The sequence below is a fragment of the Tauraco erythrolophus genome, chromosome 6, assembly GCF_009769465.1.
Source record: "Tauraco erythrolophus isolate bTauEry1 chromosome 6, bTauEry1.pri, whole genome shotgun sequence".
Lineage (NCBI taxonomy): Eukaryota > Metazoa > Chordata > Aves > Musophagiformes > Musophagidae > Tauraco > Tauraco erythrolophus.
Genome location: NC_141470.1, coordinates 70314735 through 70329550, shown reverse-complemented (window position 1 = coordinate 70329550; position 14816 = coordinate 70314735). Strand labels below are relative to the sequence as shown.

At 48.9% G+C, this 14816-nt stretch overlaps 1 protein-coding gene across 3 annotated transcripts in view; it reads right to left on the bottom strand.

The window, feature by feature from the left end:
* The window catches only part of FERMT2 (FERM domain containing kindlin 2), a 52469-nt gene that overhangs the window by 14170 nt on the left and 23483 nt on the right, over positions 1-14816 (bottom strand). For 2 of the 3 annotated variants that reach the window (XM_086613111.1, XM_086613110.1), the window contains exons 3-6: positions 6462-6596; positions 2044-2269; positions 1794-1896; positions 1371-1478 (exon numbers count right to left, since the gene is read on the bottom strand). In XM_086613111.1, the coding sequence (XP_086469237.1) occupies positions 1371-1478; positions 1794-1896; positions 2044-2269; positions 6462-6596 (572 nt within the window). Of the gene's footprint in view, positions 1-1370; positions 1479-1793; positions 1897-2043; positions 2270-2717; positions 2751-6461; positions 6597-14816 lie in introns of all 3 variants that reach the window. The other variant, XM_086613109.1, reaches the window with a different exon arrangement.

The window sequence follows — 14816 nt, the reverse complement described above, 5'->3', positions numbered from 1 at the left end:
GGGGGCACGACTTTGCAGCTCTCCTTGTTGAACTTCATGAGGTTCATGTTGGCCCATTTCTCCAGCCCATTGAGGACCCTCTGTATGGCAGCACAAGGCTCCATGTGAGGACCCTCCAATGGAAAGATGCATTACATCTGCTTTGACACCAGAAAAGCGAGACATCCATAAAATCTCAGACGAAGGACCATGCTCAATCCACTATGACCTGCTCGGAGAGGTAAACTGAGTCTTTATGATGCTCTTTCTGTGTCCTACAGCGACGAGGCACACCAGGCCACACGTAGCAAATGGCCTGCCCTCTGCCTTGCAGAGGTCAACAGCAGGTGTAGCACTGATGCCAAATCACACCGAGCATTTCGTGAAAGAGATAAATAAACAGTTCTGGGAAACCCGCCGATTATCACCAGCTGTCTGGGGGGCAGGGTGCCAGAAGCGCACAGTTCAGTAACCCAGTGCACTGACCAGGGTTTTTTTTAAGAAGGGCAGGACTAAAATGTTAAGATAGACATAAACATGTTTGGTAAAAGAAGGCCAAGTTCCTCTTCACGAGAACTAATCAGCAGCCAATACTTAAATGACTTAATAAGCTCAAGTGAGGATTAGGAGACAGGAAACGATCTGACTTCTACCAACATGAGAAGTCTAAGCTCCCACCAAAGACAAGGTGAGGTTTAAACCACCAGTTATAGCAGCTTTCACCTATCATAGAATCCTAGAATGGTTTGGGTTGGAAGGGACCTCAAAGATCATCCAGTTCCAACCCCCCTGCCATGGGCAGGGACACCTTCCACTACACCAGGTTGCTCAAAGCCTCATCCAACCTGGCCTTAAACACTTCCAGGGATGGGGCAGCCAAAACTTCTCTGGGCAATCTGGTCCAGTGCCTGAGCACCCACAGACGGAAGAATTTCTTCCTTAGATCTCATCTAAATCTCCCCTCTTCCAGTTTAAAGCCATCACCCCGTGTCCTATCACTACATGCCCTTGTCCAAAGCCCCTCTCCAGCTTTCTTGTAGCCACTTTAGGCACTGGAAAGCTGCTGGAAGGTCTCCCCGGAGCCTTCTCTTCTCCAGGCTGAACAGCCCCAACTCTCTCAGCCTGTCTCCATAGCAGAGGTGCTCCAGCCCTTGGATCACCTTTGTGGCCTCCTCTGGACCTGCTCCAACAGCTCCATGTCCTTCTTGTGTTGGGGACCTCAGAGCTGACTGCAGCACTGCAGGGGAGGTCTCACAAGAGCAGAGCAGAGGGTCAGAATCCCCTCCCTCAACTTGATTACCATGTTAATCAATATTCATAAATAGAGAAGCCTGCAAAGCTTATAAAATCAAGTTTAACAACAAAAGTAAGCACCTCGGGCTGCCTCCTACCTGCAGCGCCGCAAACATCATCATTTCTTCCTCCGTGCACTCGATCTCCTCCAGCAGAATGGCCCATTTGGACTGCTCGTACAGCTGGTTGATCCTGATCGCGTCGTACTAGGGCACAGGGCGAAAACACAGGCCATCTGTAAAAGCTACGAGCCCGGCTCAAGACAAACCACCTCATCTTTCATTTCAACGCAGCGCTTCAACCCGAGGCCGAAAAGCCTCTGCCATCGAAGCAGGTGGCTCTAAGCAACCCTACGAGCATCTCTAGCGATACCCAAGCATTACGTGGGAGCACAGGAAGCCTGCAAGACCGATTTCCAAAGCGGTGGAGGATCCACCAACACAAAAGCACGTTAGAGACAGAAGCATCCTTTGCTCAAAGCCTTTGCTGGCGAGATATGAGTGAAATAAATAGTTCTGTACCTTTGGATTCAGGTCAAAAAAGCTGTAGTACTTGAACCGGAGCAGCAAAGCCTCGTTTTCTTTCACCTCCTGCTCCATAAGTGACCGGGAGGAATCCAGCCATCTGTAAATTGTCAACACAGGATAACACACACGCAAAAAAAACTCTGGCGAAGTCGCGATGACGCTTTCAAGAATTCAATTCAAAACGACGTATTGGGGGTGGGCAAAAAAAAAAAAAAAGGCAGAAAAAAATAAATCCTCGACTCACCCTTGGTTGATTTTGGCTTTATCCAGCAGCGCCTGCGGCTTGTACATTTTTGCTAAGGACTCTGGGGAGGTGACGGGCTGGCTGACGGCCAGGATGCCCGGGTTCCCCTCCGACAAGGCGCTGTCGCCGAACCAGGCTGAGGTGGGTGACAGGGGACTGCCGTCGTGAGCGTCGTAGGTGGGCGTCATGGTTTTGCTATACAGTCCTGGGCTCGAGTATATATTTCCTACCGGTGACAGGAATAAAAGCCGGGAGTTAGCTGGTGGCCAGGCCCTGCCTGCTCCCAACCAAGCCAACTCAGACACAAACCCGAAGCCAGCGGATGAAAAACCTTCCCTTTTTTTTTTTTTCCGCAATGGGAAAACACTACGCTGCTTGTTTTCCCATGAAAAGTTGCCCCTCTCTCTCTCTCTCTCAGCTCTTCTCCAAGAGCAAAACTGATGGAAAACTCATTCCAGCCCAAATCCATGGGAAAAAGGCGCAGGTCTCCCATGCTGGGAAACTCCTGCCCCGCTGCGTTTCTGCGGCACCTGATGGGCCCCCGACTTACCGGTATTACCTGTTGCTTAAAGATTTTGGAAGTCAAAAGTTTTAGAGGAGCAGGAAAATAAACTAAGGGCGCAGTCAAAGAGACCAGAGGCAGAGGGCAAAAGTCCTACTGAGGTGGAGCTCACCTTTGACGGGGCCGATGTAAAGAATATCGGTGCCTATAGAGAGGGAAAGAAAGGAGGGAAGTGAGAAGGCGAGAGAAAGTCACCGGGAGAGTAGGGAAGGACAGAAGCCAAAAATGGGCATTTTTGGAAGAGGGTAGAACAGCACAGGTGAGATTTAAGCACTCAAACGGAGCGTTGGCAGCAGTACCAGTGGACTTGGCAGGCAAAGCAACCAAAGGAACTCCACGGTTATTTTATTCACGTTACAACAAACAGGTGGGCACGGAAACGTGGCATTTCCCGGGTGCAGAAGCTTGCTGAGCCGGCCAAACAAATTTGGTATTAATATGCTGAGCGAGCGGTGTGGTTTGGTGCAAAACCGATCCCGACGCACACGTTACTCCCAGCCCTTTTAGAGCTTTACAGCTCGTACGGACTCGAAGTGGACAGAAAAACCCCAACCCTTTTAAAATTACAAAATTGAAGAGAAGAAAGTGGACCCAGCTTGGTACCTTAAAATAGCCAAGAGCTAAACAGTCCCCATTCATTTCATGGGAGCACTGATTTTTACATTAAGACTACAAAACATGGGTTTTTCAAAATAAGGGAGGCTCAACGACCGTATCCTAATGTCAGCAATTCCACTGCGTATGTACATCGGGCAAGGAGCTCTGCATCACTTGCTGGGTGTAAATCTGCACACCAGCACCGAGAAGGACCAACAACTGGCTGAAGGAACCTGTTCAGATGTGCAATCCGATGCACCCGAACTCCACCTCCAAAAGCACTATCAAGGGTGTTGAAGGGGTGCGTGGCAGGGTTGAGATGCCAGAAGCACGGTCTTCTGTGCCACCTCCTGCTGCTGCCCTGAACCACCACCTCGGGCCACCCTCCGCCTCCACGCTCCAAACAATCCCTCCTCCCTGAATGTCCAGGAAACGACAGCTAAGCTAGACATCTGGGAAAGTCTTAAGACCAAAAGAACAGAAAAGCCTTTCCAAATTCTCATTTTTTTGCGATGGGTATCTCAAGGAGCAATACAAATGGTTTGAATCAGCAGCATCATATCAATGACACCCAATATCTTGGTTAGGAAACTTAAATAATCATGGAATCGTAGAATGGTTTGGGTTGGACGAGACCTTTGAGATCATCTAGTTCCAACCGCTGTGCCATGGGCAGGGACACCCTCCACCACACCAGGTTGCTCAAAGCCTCATCCATAATACAGAAATGTGACTCTAAACTGCTCGATAGGATGGAAAATGTAAGTGAAAACTGGATGGTTTTAATGCTCCTGCTAGTTTTGCCAGCATCGTGGTCTGGATTAACGTTTCGACAAAAAGCCTGGGAACCGGTAAGCACCATGGGAACCTGCCACCGAGAAAGACCCAGTAAACTGGGTGGGAGCAAAAAAGCAGCAGAGATGGTGAAGGGATGGAGATATCCACCTTCGAGCTTCACACTTGCAAGGAGATGGCCAGGAGTGACTCGCCAGGTACTTACACCACAAACTCTGGAAGCTGGATTTGATGATCCTTACGGGTCCCTTCCAACTCGAGATATTCTATGACTCTACGATTATAAAAGCAGCAGAAATGTGCTCTCCCCATGGACCGTTACAACGCTGGAGCACAGCAGCCCAGCAAGACCTGGCAATAAATCACCACCATCATCCATAAAGATGCTCTTGCCCTGTCCCCATCTGCTCTCACAGCGTGCCAGCCTCACCCTTCACGTGGCTCAAGCAGACAGGGCTGAGCGTTAACTGGACCAACAAAACCAAAACCCCTTCTTGCCCCAAATTGAGCATGTTTTCCCACAGACATCCCCCCACATCCCTCCATTCCAGTGCCTGCTCCAGAGGAGCAAAGCTTCCCCTCAGATGTTCTCCCCACCACCTTCTCCAAAGGTCTAAAACATCTCAGAAGAAGCTTCCCTTAAAAAATTTGCCCGAGGCAAGCGATGTCATGCAAAATTCCTGTTGAAATAGCTACAAGTTTGGCTAACTTATAAACAAGTGAATGCAGGTCTTCTGATGGAAGGTGTTGGGCAACATTTGCTCTGGGTGTACCGACGGCTCTGCCTACGCTGACTTAAAAGGGTGTCACTGCCAGGTACTGGGTGCTCAGTGACAAAACACGCTCAGTACATCCACATGCACTGAAATAAGCAGATCCCAAAATATTAACTTGCTTTACACACAAATTCAGCCCAGAAACTAATGTCGGAACGACGCTAAACCCAGTTTATTCAGGTCAAAACCATGACTTTTAACTAATGGCACCTACCCATGGCAGATAGCTGCAGTAATTAAACCCGCAGCCAAAGTAATTTCATTCACAAGGACAGTAAAACCAGCAAGCCAGTTCGAAGCAACTTGCCGAAAGACCAATAAATAATTAAAATAAAACCCTCTCTTTTGCGCACATTGCCCCCAAAGCAGTCCAAGTCTTACCCATTAATCTAATGGAGATGCTCTTCTCTGCAGAAAGGCTCGTTACGGACATTCAAGATGAAAATGCCAAATGAAAATGAGAATTTCCTGGAGCCTTGCCTGAGGCAGGGCAAACTCCCGGAGCCAGGAGCGGGAGAGGACTAGCCAGGAGCAGGAGAAGACTAGCCCCGCAGTATTTTTAAGTAACTGAGAGGAGAAAGAGTGAGACCAGAGCAAAAGACAGATGATTTTCCCCTCCCTACAGACCCGTGCTGCCGGTTTGCCGCGGAGCCTGCGGTGCACATCGCTTTGGCACGGCAGCTCCGCGGCACCGTCGCCCTCGTCCGTGCCCTGCGCAGCCAAAACCTTTCTGCTGGCAAGCCCGGAGCCCCCAGCGCCGTCAACCACACTGCCTGACCTTCACTTGTACTTCAGTTAATTTAAGACCAAATTAATACAAGTTTACTGAATTCCGAGATTATGATTTTTTTTTTAATTAAAGCCGCCCTGCTCCCCTCTCGTCGCTGGATTGGAAACCAAGAGCTTTGGCAGCCAGACGCGTCTCGCCCGCATCTCTGCGGCTTCCTCCTCAAGTCCATTTGGGCTAAAGTGCTCCCACTTGACCCACTTTAGCATTTAAGCTCCTGCCATTTGCCTCCAAACACCAGACCTCCAGCAGCTCCAAAATCCCCTCCGCTTCCAAACACCTCCCTGCATCGATCCGCTGCCGGCGGCAAGAGCTGTTACTCCATCAGCGATGTCACTCGGGTTAACGACGTTACTCCGTTAGCAATTCTCTTCCCAACGCTGCTCCGGTTCTATAAGCCAGACTGGCAAACTACACCCCCCCCCCAGCAATAAAAGATGTTTGTTTTTAGCTTTAATATCTATAGCTACGCCCTAACATAAGGGAGCACTAACACAATTAATAAAATACTGATTTTGCTGGGCTAGAAATACGGAGTAGAACAGCGGTCTTGCCTGAAACACACCTGGAATTCAACATTAGGAACGATTTTCCATTTAACTCCTTTTTTAACAGGGCAAGAAAACATTTCAGTAACACAATCTGAGCATTAAAGTGGTCACAGTTGGTTCCTGGTTTATTTTATAGAGCCTGGCGGTGCTCCGCTCCCCTATAGCGTGACAGCTTTGGGCATGCATCTGTGCCACCGCGACCGAGTGCTGCAGCCCTGGATGAATTGTGGAATTTATTTGGCATCCATTTCTTGCACAGACCTTAATGTCATTCCCCCTCCCCATTTTATTTTCTGTTCGCCGACCCCTTTCCCTGCCAGCCTGTCCTCACGAAACAAGCCCAGGCTCACCGGACCCCGGCGTGATCAGTGGACCCTCCAGCTCGAAGGCGTCGTCTTCACATTGATCATCCAACTTCTTCTTTTTTTTCTTGGATGGATCTCTGGGTTTCCTCAAAAGGGAGAGCTCTTCCGGATGCCTGATGTCTGGGGAGAAAATGGATCACTTTTACAAAGGCAGAATGGAAAAAAAGGGGGGGGGAAAAAGAATATCCTTCCTTTAGGAATAACATCCAGCAACGTGCAATATCTCCCTGTGCTGATTTTCCTGCTTTGCAATGGTTAAAAATCAAGTTGAGAACATTTTTCCTGCAAGCCTGTCGGAAACAAGCACCGTCCTTGGCTGGAGAGGTAACAGGGCATTTGGCTAAAATGCAGAATTTCCCAGGCACAGTCACTGTAATGCAAATATAAACACTGCCAGACCCTGAGACAGCCTCGTACCATTCCCACCCATTATCTTAAATACAAATAAATATTAAAAAATTTGTATATAGTGCTCAGTATGTAACCCCCTATTTAGGCACCTGGGTAACACTTCCATAGGAGCAATCCCAGAGTCAAGCCATTTATTTAAGCATCAGACTGGAAATGTTAAGAGCCTATATTTAAGGCACCCACTTTTTAAAGAGATGTTGGCCAAAGTGTTTCATTTTCACAGCAAATCTCTCCCATTTCCCTGCCCAGGGAATAAGGAAACAACAATAAGGAAAATTATTTCCCTGCCTGAGTAATTTTAAACCATGTTATTTAAAATGAAAAGCATCATTGTGTGTTTTAAGACATGGGATTGGGGGGAGGGGGGGAGGGCAATGAAAAAGAGAATTTTAGGACCATCTCCCACAAAGACGGTACTTTGGTTCTCCTGCTGCACTCGCTTCCAAGCGGGAAGGAGTTTTCTGGGAAAGCGGAGCCCACCGTCCACTGCACCACCAAAACCACAGAGGAGAACCGGGAGCCCCTTGCCGGCGCTACAAAAACAAAGAGGGGGAGAAAAAACCCTCCATTTACTCGAAATTGTCCTCAGTCACTACAGAATCATAGAATGGTTTGGGTTGGAAGGGACCTCAAAGATCATCCAGTTCCAACCCCCCTGCCATGGGCAGGGACACCCTCCACTACACCAGGTTGCCCAAAGCCTCATCCAACCTGGCCTTGAACACTTCCAGGGATGGGGCAATGTGGGAACTGACCTGGAAAAGCATCTACCTGGGCACGGAGCCATCCTATTGCGACGACGAAAGGCTGCAAAAAGGTCGGAGAGCTCTGAAACGCAGCTTGGATTGGTAAAAAAGGAGATGAGAGGTCATGGCAGAGCCTGGAAGGAAGAGTGCCGGAGCTCTGGTTTTCCATGTTGGAGTCCCTGTGTTGTTTCTAGCTCTGTTTTTACCACGTATCACCCAAAAACACTTGGTTGCACAGGAGACGTGCAAAGCTTTGCCTTCGGGATGCCCTAAGGAAAGCACGAATGCTCCCGCAGCCGTAGCTGCAAGGGAGCCAGAGGAGCAGGAGCTGGGATCTGGCGGAGCGGGAGCCAGCTCCGTTGCAGCCAGGTGGTATTTTCCCACCAAGAGGAACGCTGAACGAGACAATCAGTCATTATCCTAACGAGGAGAGGTTACAGGGTTCCCATCTCACCCTGTACACTGCCAGCCGCAAGGATATCATTAATGTAATTAACACCTGGAATTTGGTCCCCAGCACGTGACCGGAGTGGGACACATCCCCACGGCTGCTGTTACAAACAGTACATTGCAAAAAATTCCTTTTTTTTTTTTTTAAAAAAAATAAATTACTAAAGCACAGCTTCCCTGACAGGTGACATCCCTGGGCTTGTTTTGCAGACACGGTGAGAATCACGGGACCGTCCCCTCCCAGGGAGGACACCGCGACACCTCCCTGCGATGCTATTTTAAATAACAACCTGTGCTTTTCCTTTTTCTTTTCTTCTCCCCCCTGCTTTTTCAAATGCACCACCACCGACTCCGCTACGCCCGTCACATTTAAGGGATTTGATTTTAGGTGACTTCCACGGATGGACGCTGGTGTTCCAAAATCCAGAAGCTGAGCACCTCTGAACTTAACCATCTCTCATATCATGAGTCTCCCGTCCCAAACTGCCATCTGGCACAGCTTTAATTTCAGCTTTATTTTTAGTTATATGTTTATATATATTTATTTATACCATATTTATATTTATTTTTATATATATGTAAGCTTTATCTACGCTTTAATTCCACACTGATTTATTATTACCACGTCCACATCCTCCTGCCAAACTCCCTCCCCAACTAACCAACAGCTAGTTTCACCGCACAACTTCTTGACCATTTCCAACAATAAACACCTCACCTATGGACCCAGCCAGCCCCCCGCGCTCCTGTTTCATCACCGCCGGCTTATCTCACGAAGGAAAAATCCACGAGGACAACCGGGGTCACGCGTAAGGGACGACACGCAGCACAGCCCAAAATGAGGAGTTCCCCTGGTATTTCGGTAGCGAGGTTTGGACTCTGGTGTTTATTTCTGGTGCGTTAGCAACTGATGGAGCCGCTCAGCTGAAACCATTCAGAGTGGCCAAGAGAAGGGCTCAGGGCCAAAGCTCGGCTCCGGAAAGCAAGCTGGTGGAGAAGGTCCAAAGCTTGACCATCTGATTTCCAAGTGACTTTTTTTTTATAGTCCCGCAGCGGTTCGTGATGCTATCGTCGGATGAGAAAGGATACGGGATATGGCTTTGAGATGGCCAAGGCAGCGGCATCCTTGGGATGCCAGAGCATCCCTGCAGGTCTTCCATTGATAAGCTGCAAATTCATGGAATCCTAGAATGGTTTGGGTTGGAAGGGACCTCAAAGATCATCTACTTCTAACTCCCCTGCCATGAGCAGGGACACCTTCCACTACACCAAGTTGCTCAAAGCCCCATCCAATCCGGCCTTCAACACTGCCAGGGATTGTGGATACAAAAAGGCTAGAAGCAGAAATTTTCCAGCTACTGCAGCGTCCTGTGAAAGTTCCTTTTCCCATGCAGGCTAGCTGAGAAACAGTTTGAGGTTTTTGTAAACTAAGACTTTATCTTGCACCTGTAGCTTGTTATGCAGTCTTGTTTATGGCACACTGGGAAAGTTGTTTTGAAATGGGTGTTGTAGCATTTAGCCAATCACTCTGGGAGGTGGATGGTCAAGCGACCAATTGCCTTGGCCATCCTTGTGAACCATATTATATATATATACGGATTTGTAATTAATAAACGGCTGATGCTGCTGCTGCCGCTGCTGCTACTGCTGCTGCTGCTCCTGCTGTTGGCGTTGGCTCTTTCTCCTGCACCTGAATTCTGTGTCGTTCTTCTCTCCGTCCCCGAGACGGCTGCGACAAGGGATGGGGCAGCCACAACTTCTCTGGGCAATTCCAGTGCCTCATCACCCTTACTGTAAAAAAATTCCTCCCGAACAGTGGTCTGCTGGCCATACCATTGCCTCCGAGACTTTACTGAAGTCAACCGAGGGTTGTGGGGGAAATTAAAAATAAAGCCCCTCACGCTAACAAGCAGAGAGCAGAAAAGCAGCAAGAGCACGACGCTTTTTTTTTATTCCTTACCCCAGAATTGGAGGAAAAAAGCGAGTAGCAACTTTGCACGTTTTCTGGCTGCACCTTTCAATCTTTCAGGGAACTGCCGGTGAAAAAAATGTTTGCTGCTGCTTATAAGTGTACAAAGGGTCTTAAAGTGTGTTTTGAATAGAGCCGGGCTTGGCAAACCTGGTGTTTAGTTACCAGAGCTAAAGCAGAGCTTATCCCAGGGTGTAAGGCCTTGCAGATGGCAGGACTCCAGTTAACTGGAAACTGGGACAAGGAACCGTTCCAGAACCTCAGCTCCTGTCTTCTGGCCATAAAAGCAAGAGAAAGATCCTTAAAGTAGCCAAGTACTGCAAAAAAAAAATCAAGTCCTTCACATAGGTTTGGGCCTTTTACTAAGTCCTACCGCATCTGGAGGAGCCCATTTCATGGGCATGTAGTGACAGGACAAGGGGCGATGGCTTTAAACTGAAAGAGGGGAGAGTCAGATTAGAGCTAAGGAGGAAATTCTTCCCTCTCAGCGTGGTGAGGCACTGGAACAGGTTGCCCAGAGAAGTTGTAGATGTCCCATCCCTGGAAGTGTTCAAGGCCAGGTTGGACGAGGCTTTGAGCAACCTGGTGTAGTGGAGGGTGTCCCTGCCCATAGCAGGGGGGTTGGAACTAGATGATCTTTGAGGTCCCTTCCAACCCAAACCATTCCAGGATTCTATGATTCTAAGACTGGAAGGGCTGTCTGGGCATGTATCGACTTGCCCTAAAATTAAAATTATGGGAAATCACACTAGTTTCAATATTCAGTTTTGATATATACGGAAAATTAGTGCTCCGAAGTGGCTGTCTCATCATTCGTTTTCCCACCCAATTTCTGGGTCCCTTAACAGGCCAGAGGGCCGGTTCGCTCAGTCAGCTCCCGAAGCACAAAAACTCCATAATTTTACTTGTAGCACAGACAGCATTTAGGGGAAATCCTCTCTTTAATGCTGATCCAGTTACCCTCTGTTAGGAAACGTGTTCTGAAGTGGGATATCTCTGCACTGGATCACCGCTGTGTCGAAGCAATGACTCACAATTCGCCATGACGATTCTTAGAAAAATGAGACCTCAAAGCCCATTTCTCTCCCATTTCAGACTTAAAAAAAAAATAATGTGTTTTTGTTTGGAATGAGTGAATTCTAAGGATCATGTTTCACAGTGTAAGTTTACAGAATTAAGTATCCAACTTATCTTCAACATAAAATTCACTCGAGATAAAGTTTTGCAAAACAGACCAGAGGAAAAAAAAAAAAAGAAAGAAAAGAAAGAAAAAAAATACTTATATAATTTTTGAAGTGGCTGGAGATAAGACCTTGGTTGTACTGGACGCTAGGCAGTATCTGATGGTAGAGCAGGTCCTCAGCCCCTTAGCACAATTTACTAGGTTTGTACGCCCATCTACATTCAGAACATTTTATTATGGGTTCTTCAGCTGCCTGGTTGCTTAAATATTTATTTGGGTAAAAGCCAAGCTCTTCACTTGCTGCCCTGGGGCCGTGCAGCTATGTCAGGACATCCCGTAAAGCCTCCTGAGATACCCAACGAATGCCACGGGCACAGACCAAACTGGGGCTGACCCTGGCAGGGGCTTTGTCAGAGCCTTCCCAAACTCAGCCTGGAAAATCCAAGCGTCCCCTGACTTATGGACTCGCCACCACAGTAGCAATCTGCAAAAACCACCCGAAAACAGAGGTCACTGGAGTTGGGTTTGCAGCAATGCGGTTGCTGCCTACAAATGTCGTCTGCACGAGTGGTACCCAGAGCTGAAATCGGGCATCATTGGCCAGGAGGGACCCAGGAAGAGGAGGAGGAGGAGGAGAAGGAGGAGGCAGCCAGCAGGGATGGAGCCAAGCATTATGGCAAGGTTAATAAAAACAGCCATCGGAGAAACAAAGTCAACAAACGTTGAATGTTTGGATGTTTTTTTCCGCCAGTGGGACGAAATCCCCAGTCTCCAGTTATCCGGATGCCTCTCGGAGCGCAGGCAGCACTTCCAGCCTCGCCCCTGAAGTGTCAGAACAGCAGCTGAAGTCAAATCCAACTCAATTAAATTAAGCACCACAAACAAGAGGAAAAAAAAATCCACTTATGCCCTCTGCATCAGACCATAAAGAGCAATCGGAATAATGGGAAGGAAGGCGGTGGCGTTGCGTTCGCCAGCATCTCCTAATGTCTTCAGCATGAAAGTCTATTTAAAGGGTCTCTGTCAACAGCAGAGTAAGGATGAAAAAATTCCCTGACTCACGCGCTGACATACAACCTGATGCTACTCGACAGGCAGCACCGGGACCGGGGTGGGAGGCGGGGGGAAGAAAAGGGAATTTTTTTTTTTTCCATTTCAGTCACTTTGCAATTAAATCTCATTATTTCCCTTAACGGTCCAGTTTCTGGTGTTCGTCCGGACCCGGCGCGGCAGCTGCAGATGAACACGGGCGAGCAATAAAAGAGGAAAACAGCAAAATGAAGAAGTTGGCAGCGGCGCGCTTGGGCCACGCAATTTAAAAAGCTGAGTGCACTGCAATTTGGCCGACTCTCTAAATGGTAAGATTTCCTTCCACACCCATCCCCTCGACATATTTAGAAATAGCTGCGCTCCAGCCAAACCTCGCTGCCCGTGGCAGCAAAAGCACCAAACCCTTTTCCTCGGTATTTCACCACCTCTGTCTCCGTGCCGGTACCCGAACGCCGTCTCCGAGCATCTTCACGGTGCTACCGAGCATCCGGAGGCTGCATCACGAGATGCCGGTGTCACCCCCCAAATATCCCCCAAAGATGCTCAAATGCACCTACCAGGAGTCTATTTCAGCCCCGTTATTTTAGGAAAAATGCTACTTTATTTTTCCAGCAGGGCACGAAGGAAGAAAAAAGGGTTTAAAGAGGTTTGCGATGGTGAGGAGTAACTCCAGGCAGCTTTGTCTCCTCGAAAGCATCCATGCTGGGGCTGCGGCTCCGGGCAGAGTTCTGGGAATGCTGCACATCTTGGAGTATCGAAGGGTTTCAGTTTTGAAAAAAAAAAAAAATAAAACAAAACAAAACAAAAAAACACAGCAGCTTTTTATAGAAGTTTTTTTGGCAACCAAGGGCGTGGAAATATTACAAATACTTCAGAAGTCAGAGGACGTTCTGTACTGGAGTGGAGACCATTTATAAGGAAAAAAAGAAAAAAGAAAAACGGAAAAAGAAAAAAGAAAAAAAAAAATAAAATAAAAAAGGTAGGGTCATATTTGGCGTCTGGACCCCTGGACGGTGTCGCCTTGCTTGGGCTGGGCTCACACCACCGTCCCCTCGGCTCGGGTTGCCTTTGGTGGCCGGAGGCTGAAGCAAGGAAGCCTGGTGATGTCCTGCCTGCCTGTCACACTGCCTCAGGCATGGCATTTTGGGGCAGGAGAGGTGAGGGGGAACAGCCTGTCACCCTCACAGGACTCTCCGCATCCCATCCTTCCTCCCTCGGCCCCACAAGCTCCCCGAATTAGGAAACACCCTTATCCCATCATATAATCCTAGAACGGTTTGGGCTGGAAGGGACCTTCAAGACCATCTAGTTCCAAAACCCCTGCCATGGGCAGGGACACCTTCCACTACACCAGGTTGCTCAAAGCCTCATCCAACCTGGCCTTGGACACTTCCAGGGATGGGGCGGCCACAGCTTCTCTGGGCAGCCTGGTCCAGTGCCTCTCCACCATCACAGTGAATTTCTTCCTTAGCTTTGGAAGAAAAGAGGATTTTTCTGCTCATTTTCACGTAGGATGGTGGGTTTGCAGGAGCTTTGCAAAGCAGCCTCATCTCCTTATCACCCCAAGCCCCGCTTTCCAATGAGGATATTCCCACCCACACCAGTAAAACATCGATTGCAGCCACATCAAATGGTATTTGTGTGTTTGATGGGCTGTCTGCCAGGTAGAAACATCACCCCAGGGGGACGATGAGAGGAGAGGGGCACGCAGGAACCCTGCAAGCAGCACCCCATCCCACCCTGCGTGCCCTGCTGCCGGACAGGCAGCACAAAAATAAAAAATAAGTGAAGTTTTACTTTCTCTTTCTCTAGCCTTTAATTGCAGATCAAAGCTGGCCCTTGGAGCCGGCGCCGCCTGCCAGCAGCTGCTCCCGGGCAGGATTCCAGGCCACCCTTGGGGTGATGGGCTGCCCGTCCTATCCACCACCCCACTCCGCTCCTCCTGCTGCAGGCAGGGTCAATCCATGCCGTGAATCCTCCTGACCGGTTGCTGTGGGAATCGAAGGGCTGCAATCCAACTGGGAATGAGATCGGGGGTTTTTCCGGCTTCGCACGACCTCCAAGGAAGTGAGGGATGTGCGAGTGGCTCCGGCATCTTCCCACAGCCCCCCCCGGGGAGCCGCAGCCCGGCCGGCAGCCAGAGCTGCCCTTTGCCATAACTTTGCTCCACGCGAGAACAAGAGGTTTTGCTTTAAAAAAGCAACCGTGTGCTGTAACGGGGACACTGATGGGTTCAACTTCAAGGGAATATAAGAAAAGCAACCTGATGTTGTTTTTGTTTGATGATGATATAAGACAAGCAGCCTGGAGAAGAGAAGGCTCCAGGGAGACCTTTCAGCAGCCTTCCAGTACCTAAAGGGGCTACAAGAAAGGTGGAGAGGGGCTTTGGGCAAGGGTGTGTAGTGATAGGACAAGGGGTGATGGCTTTAAACGGAAAGAGGGGAGATTTACATGAGATCTAAGGGAGAAATTCTTCCCTCTGAGGGTGGTGAGGCACTGGAACAGGTTGCCCAGAGAAGTTGTGGATGCCC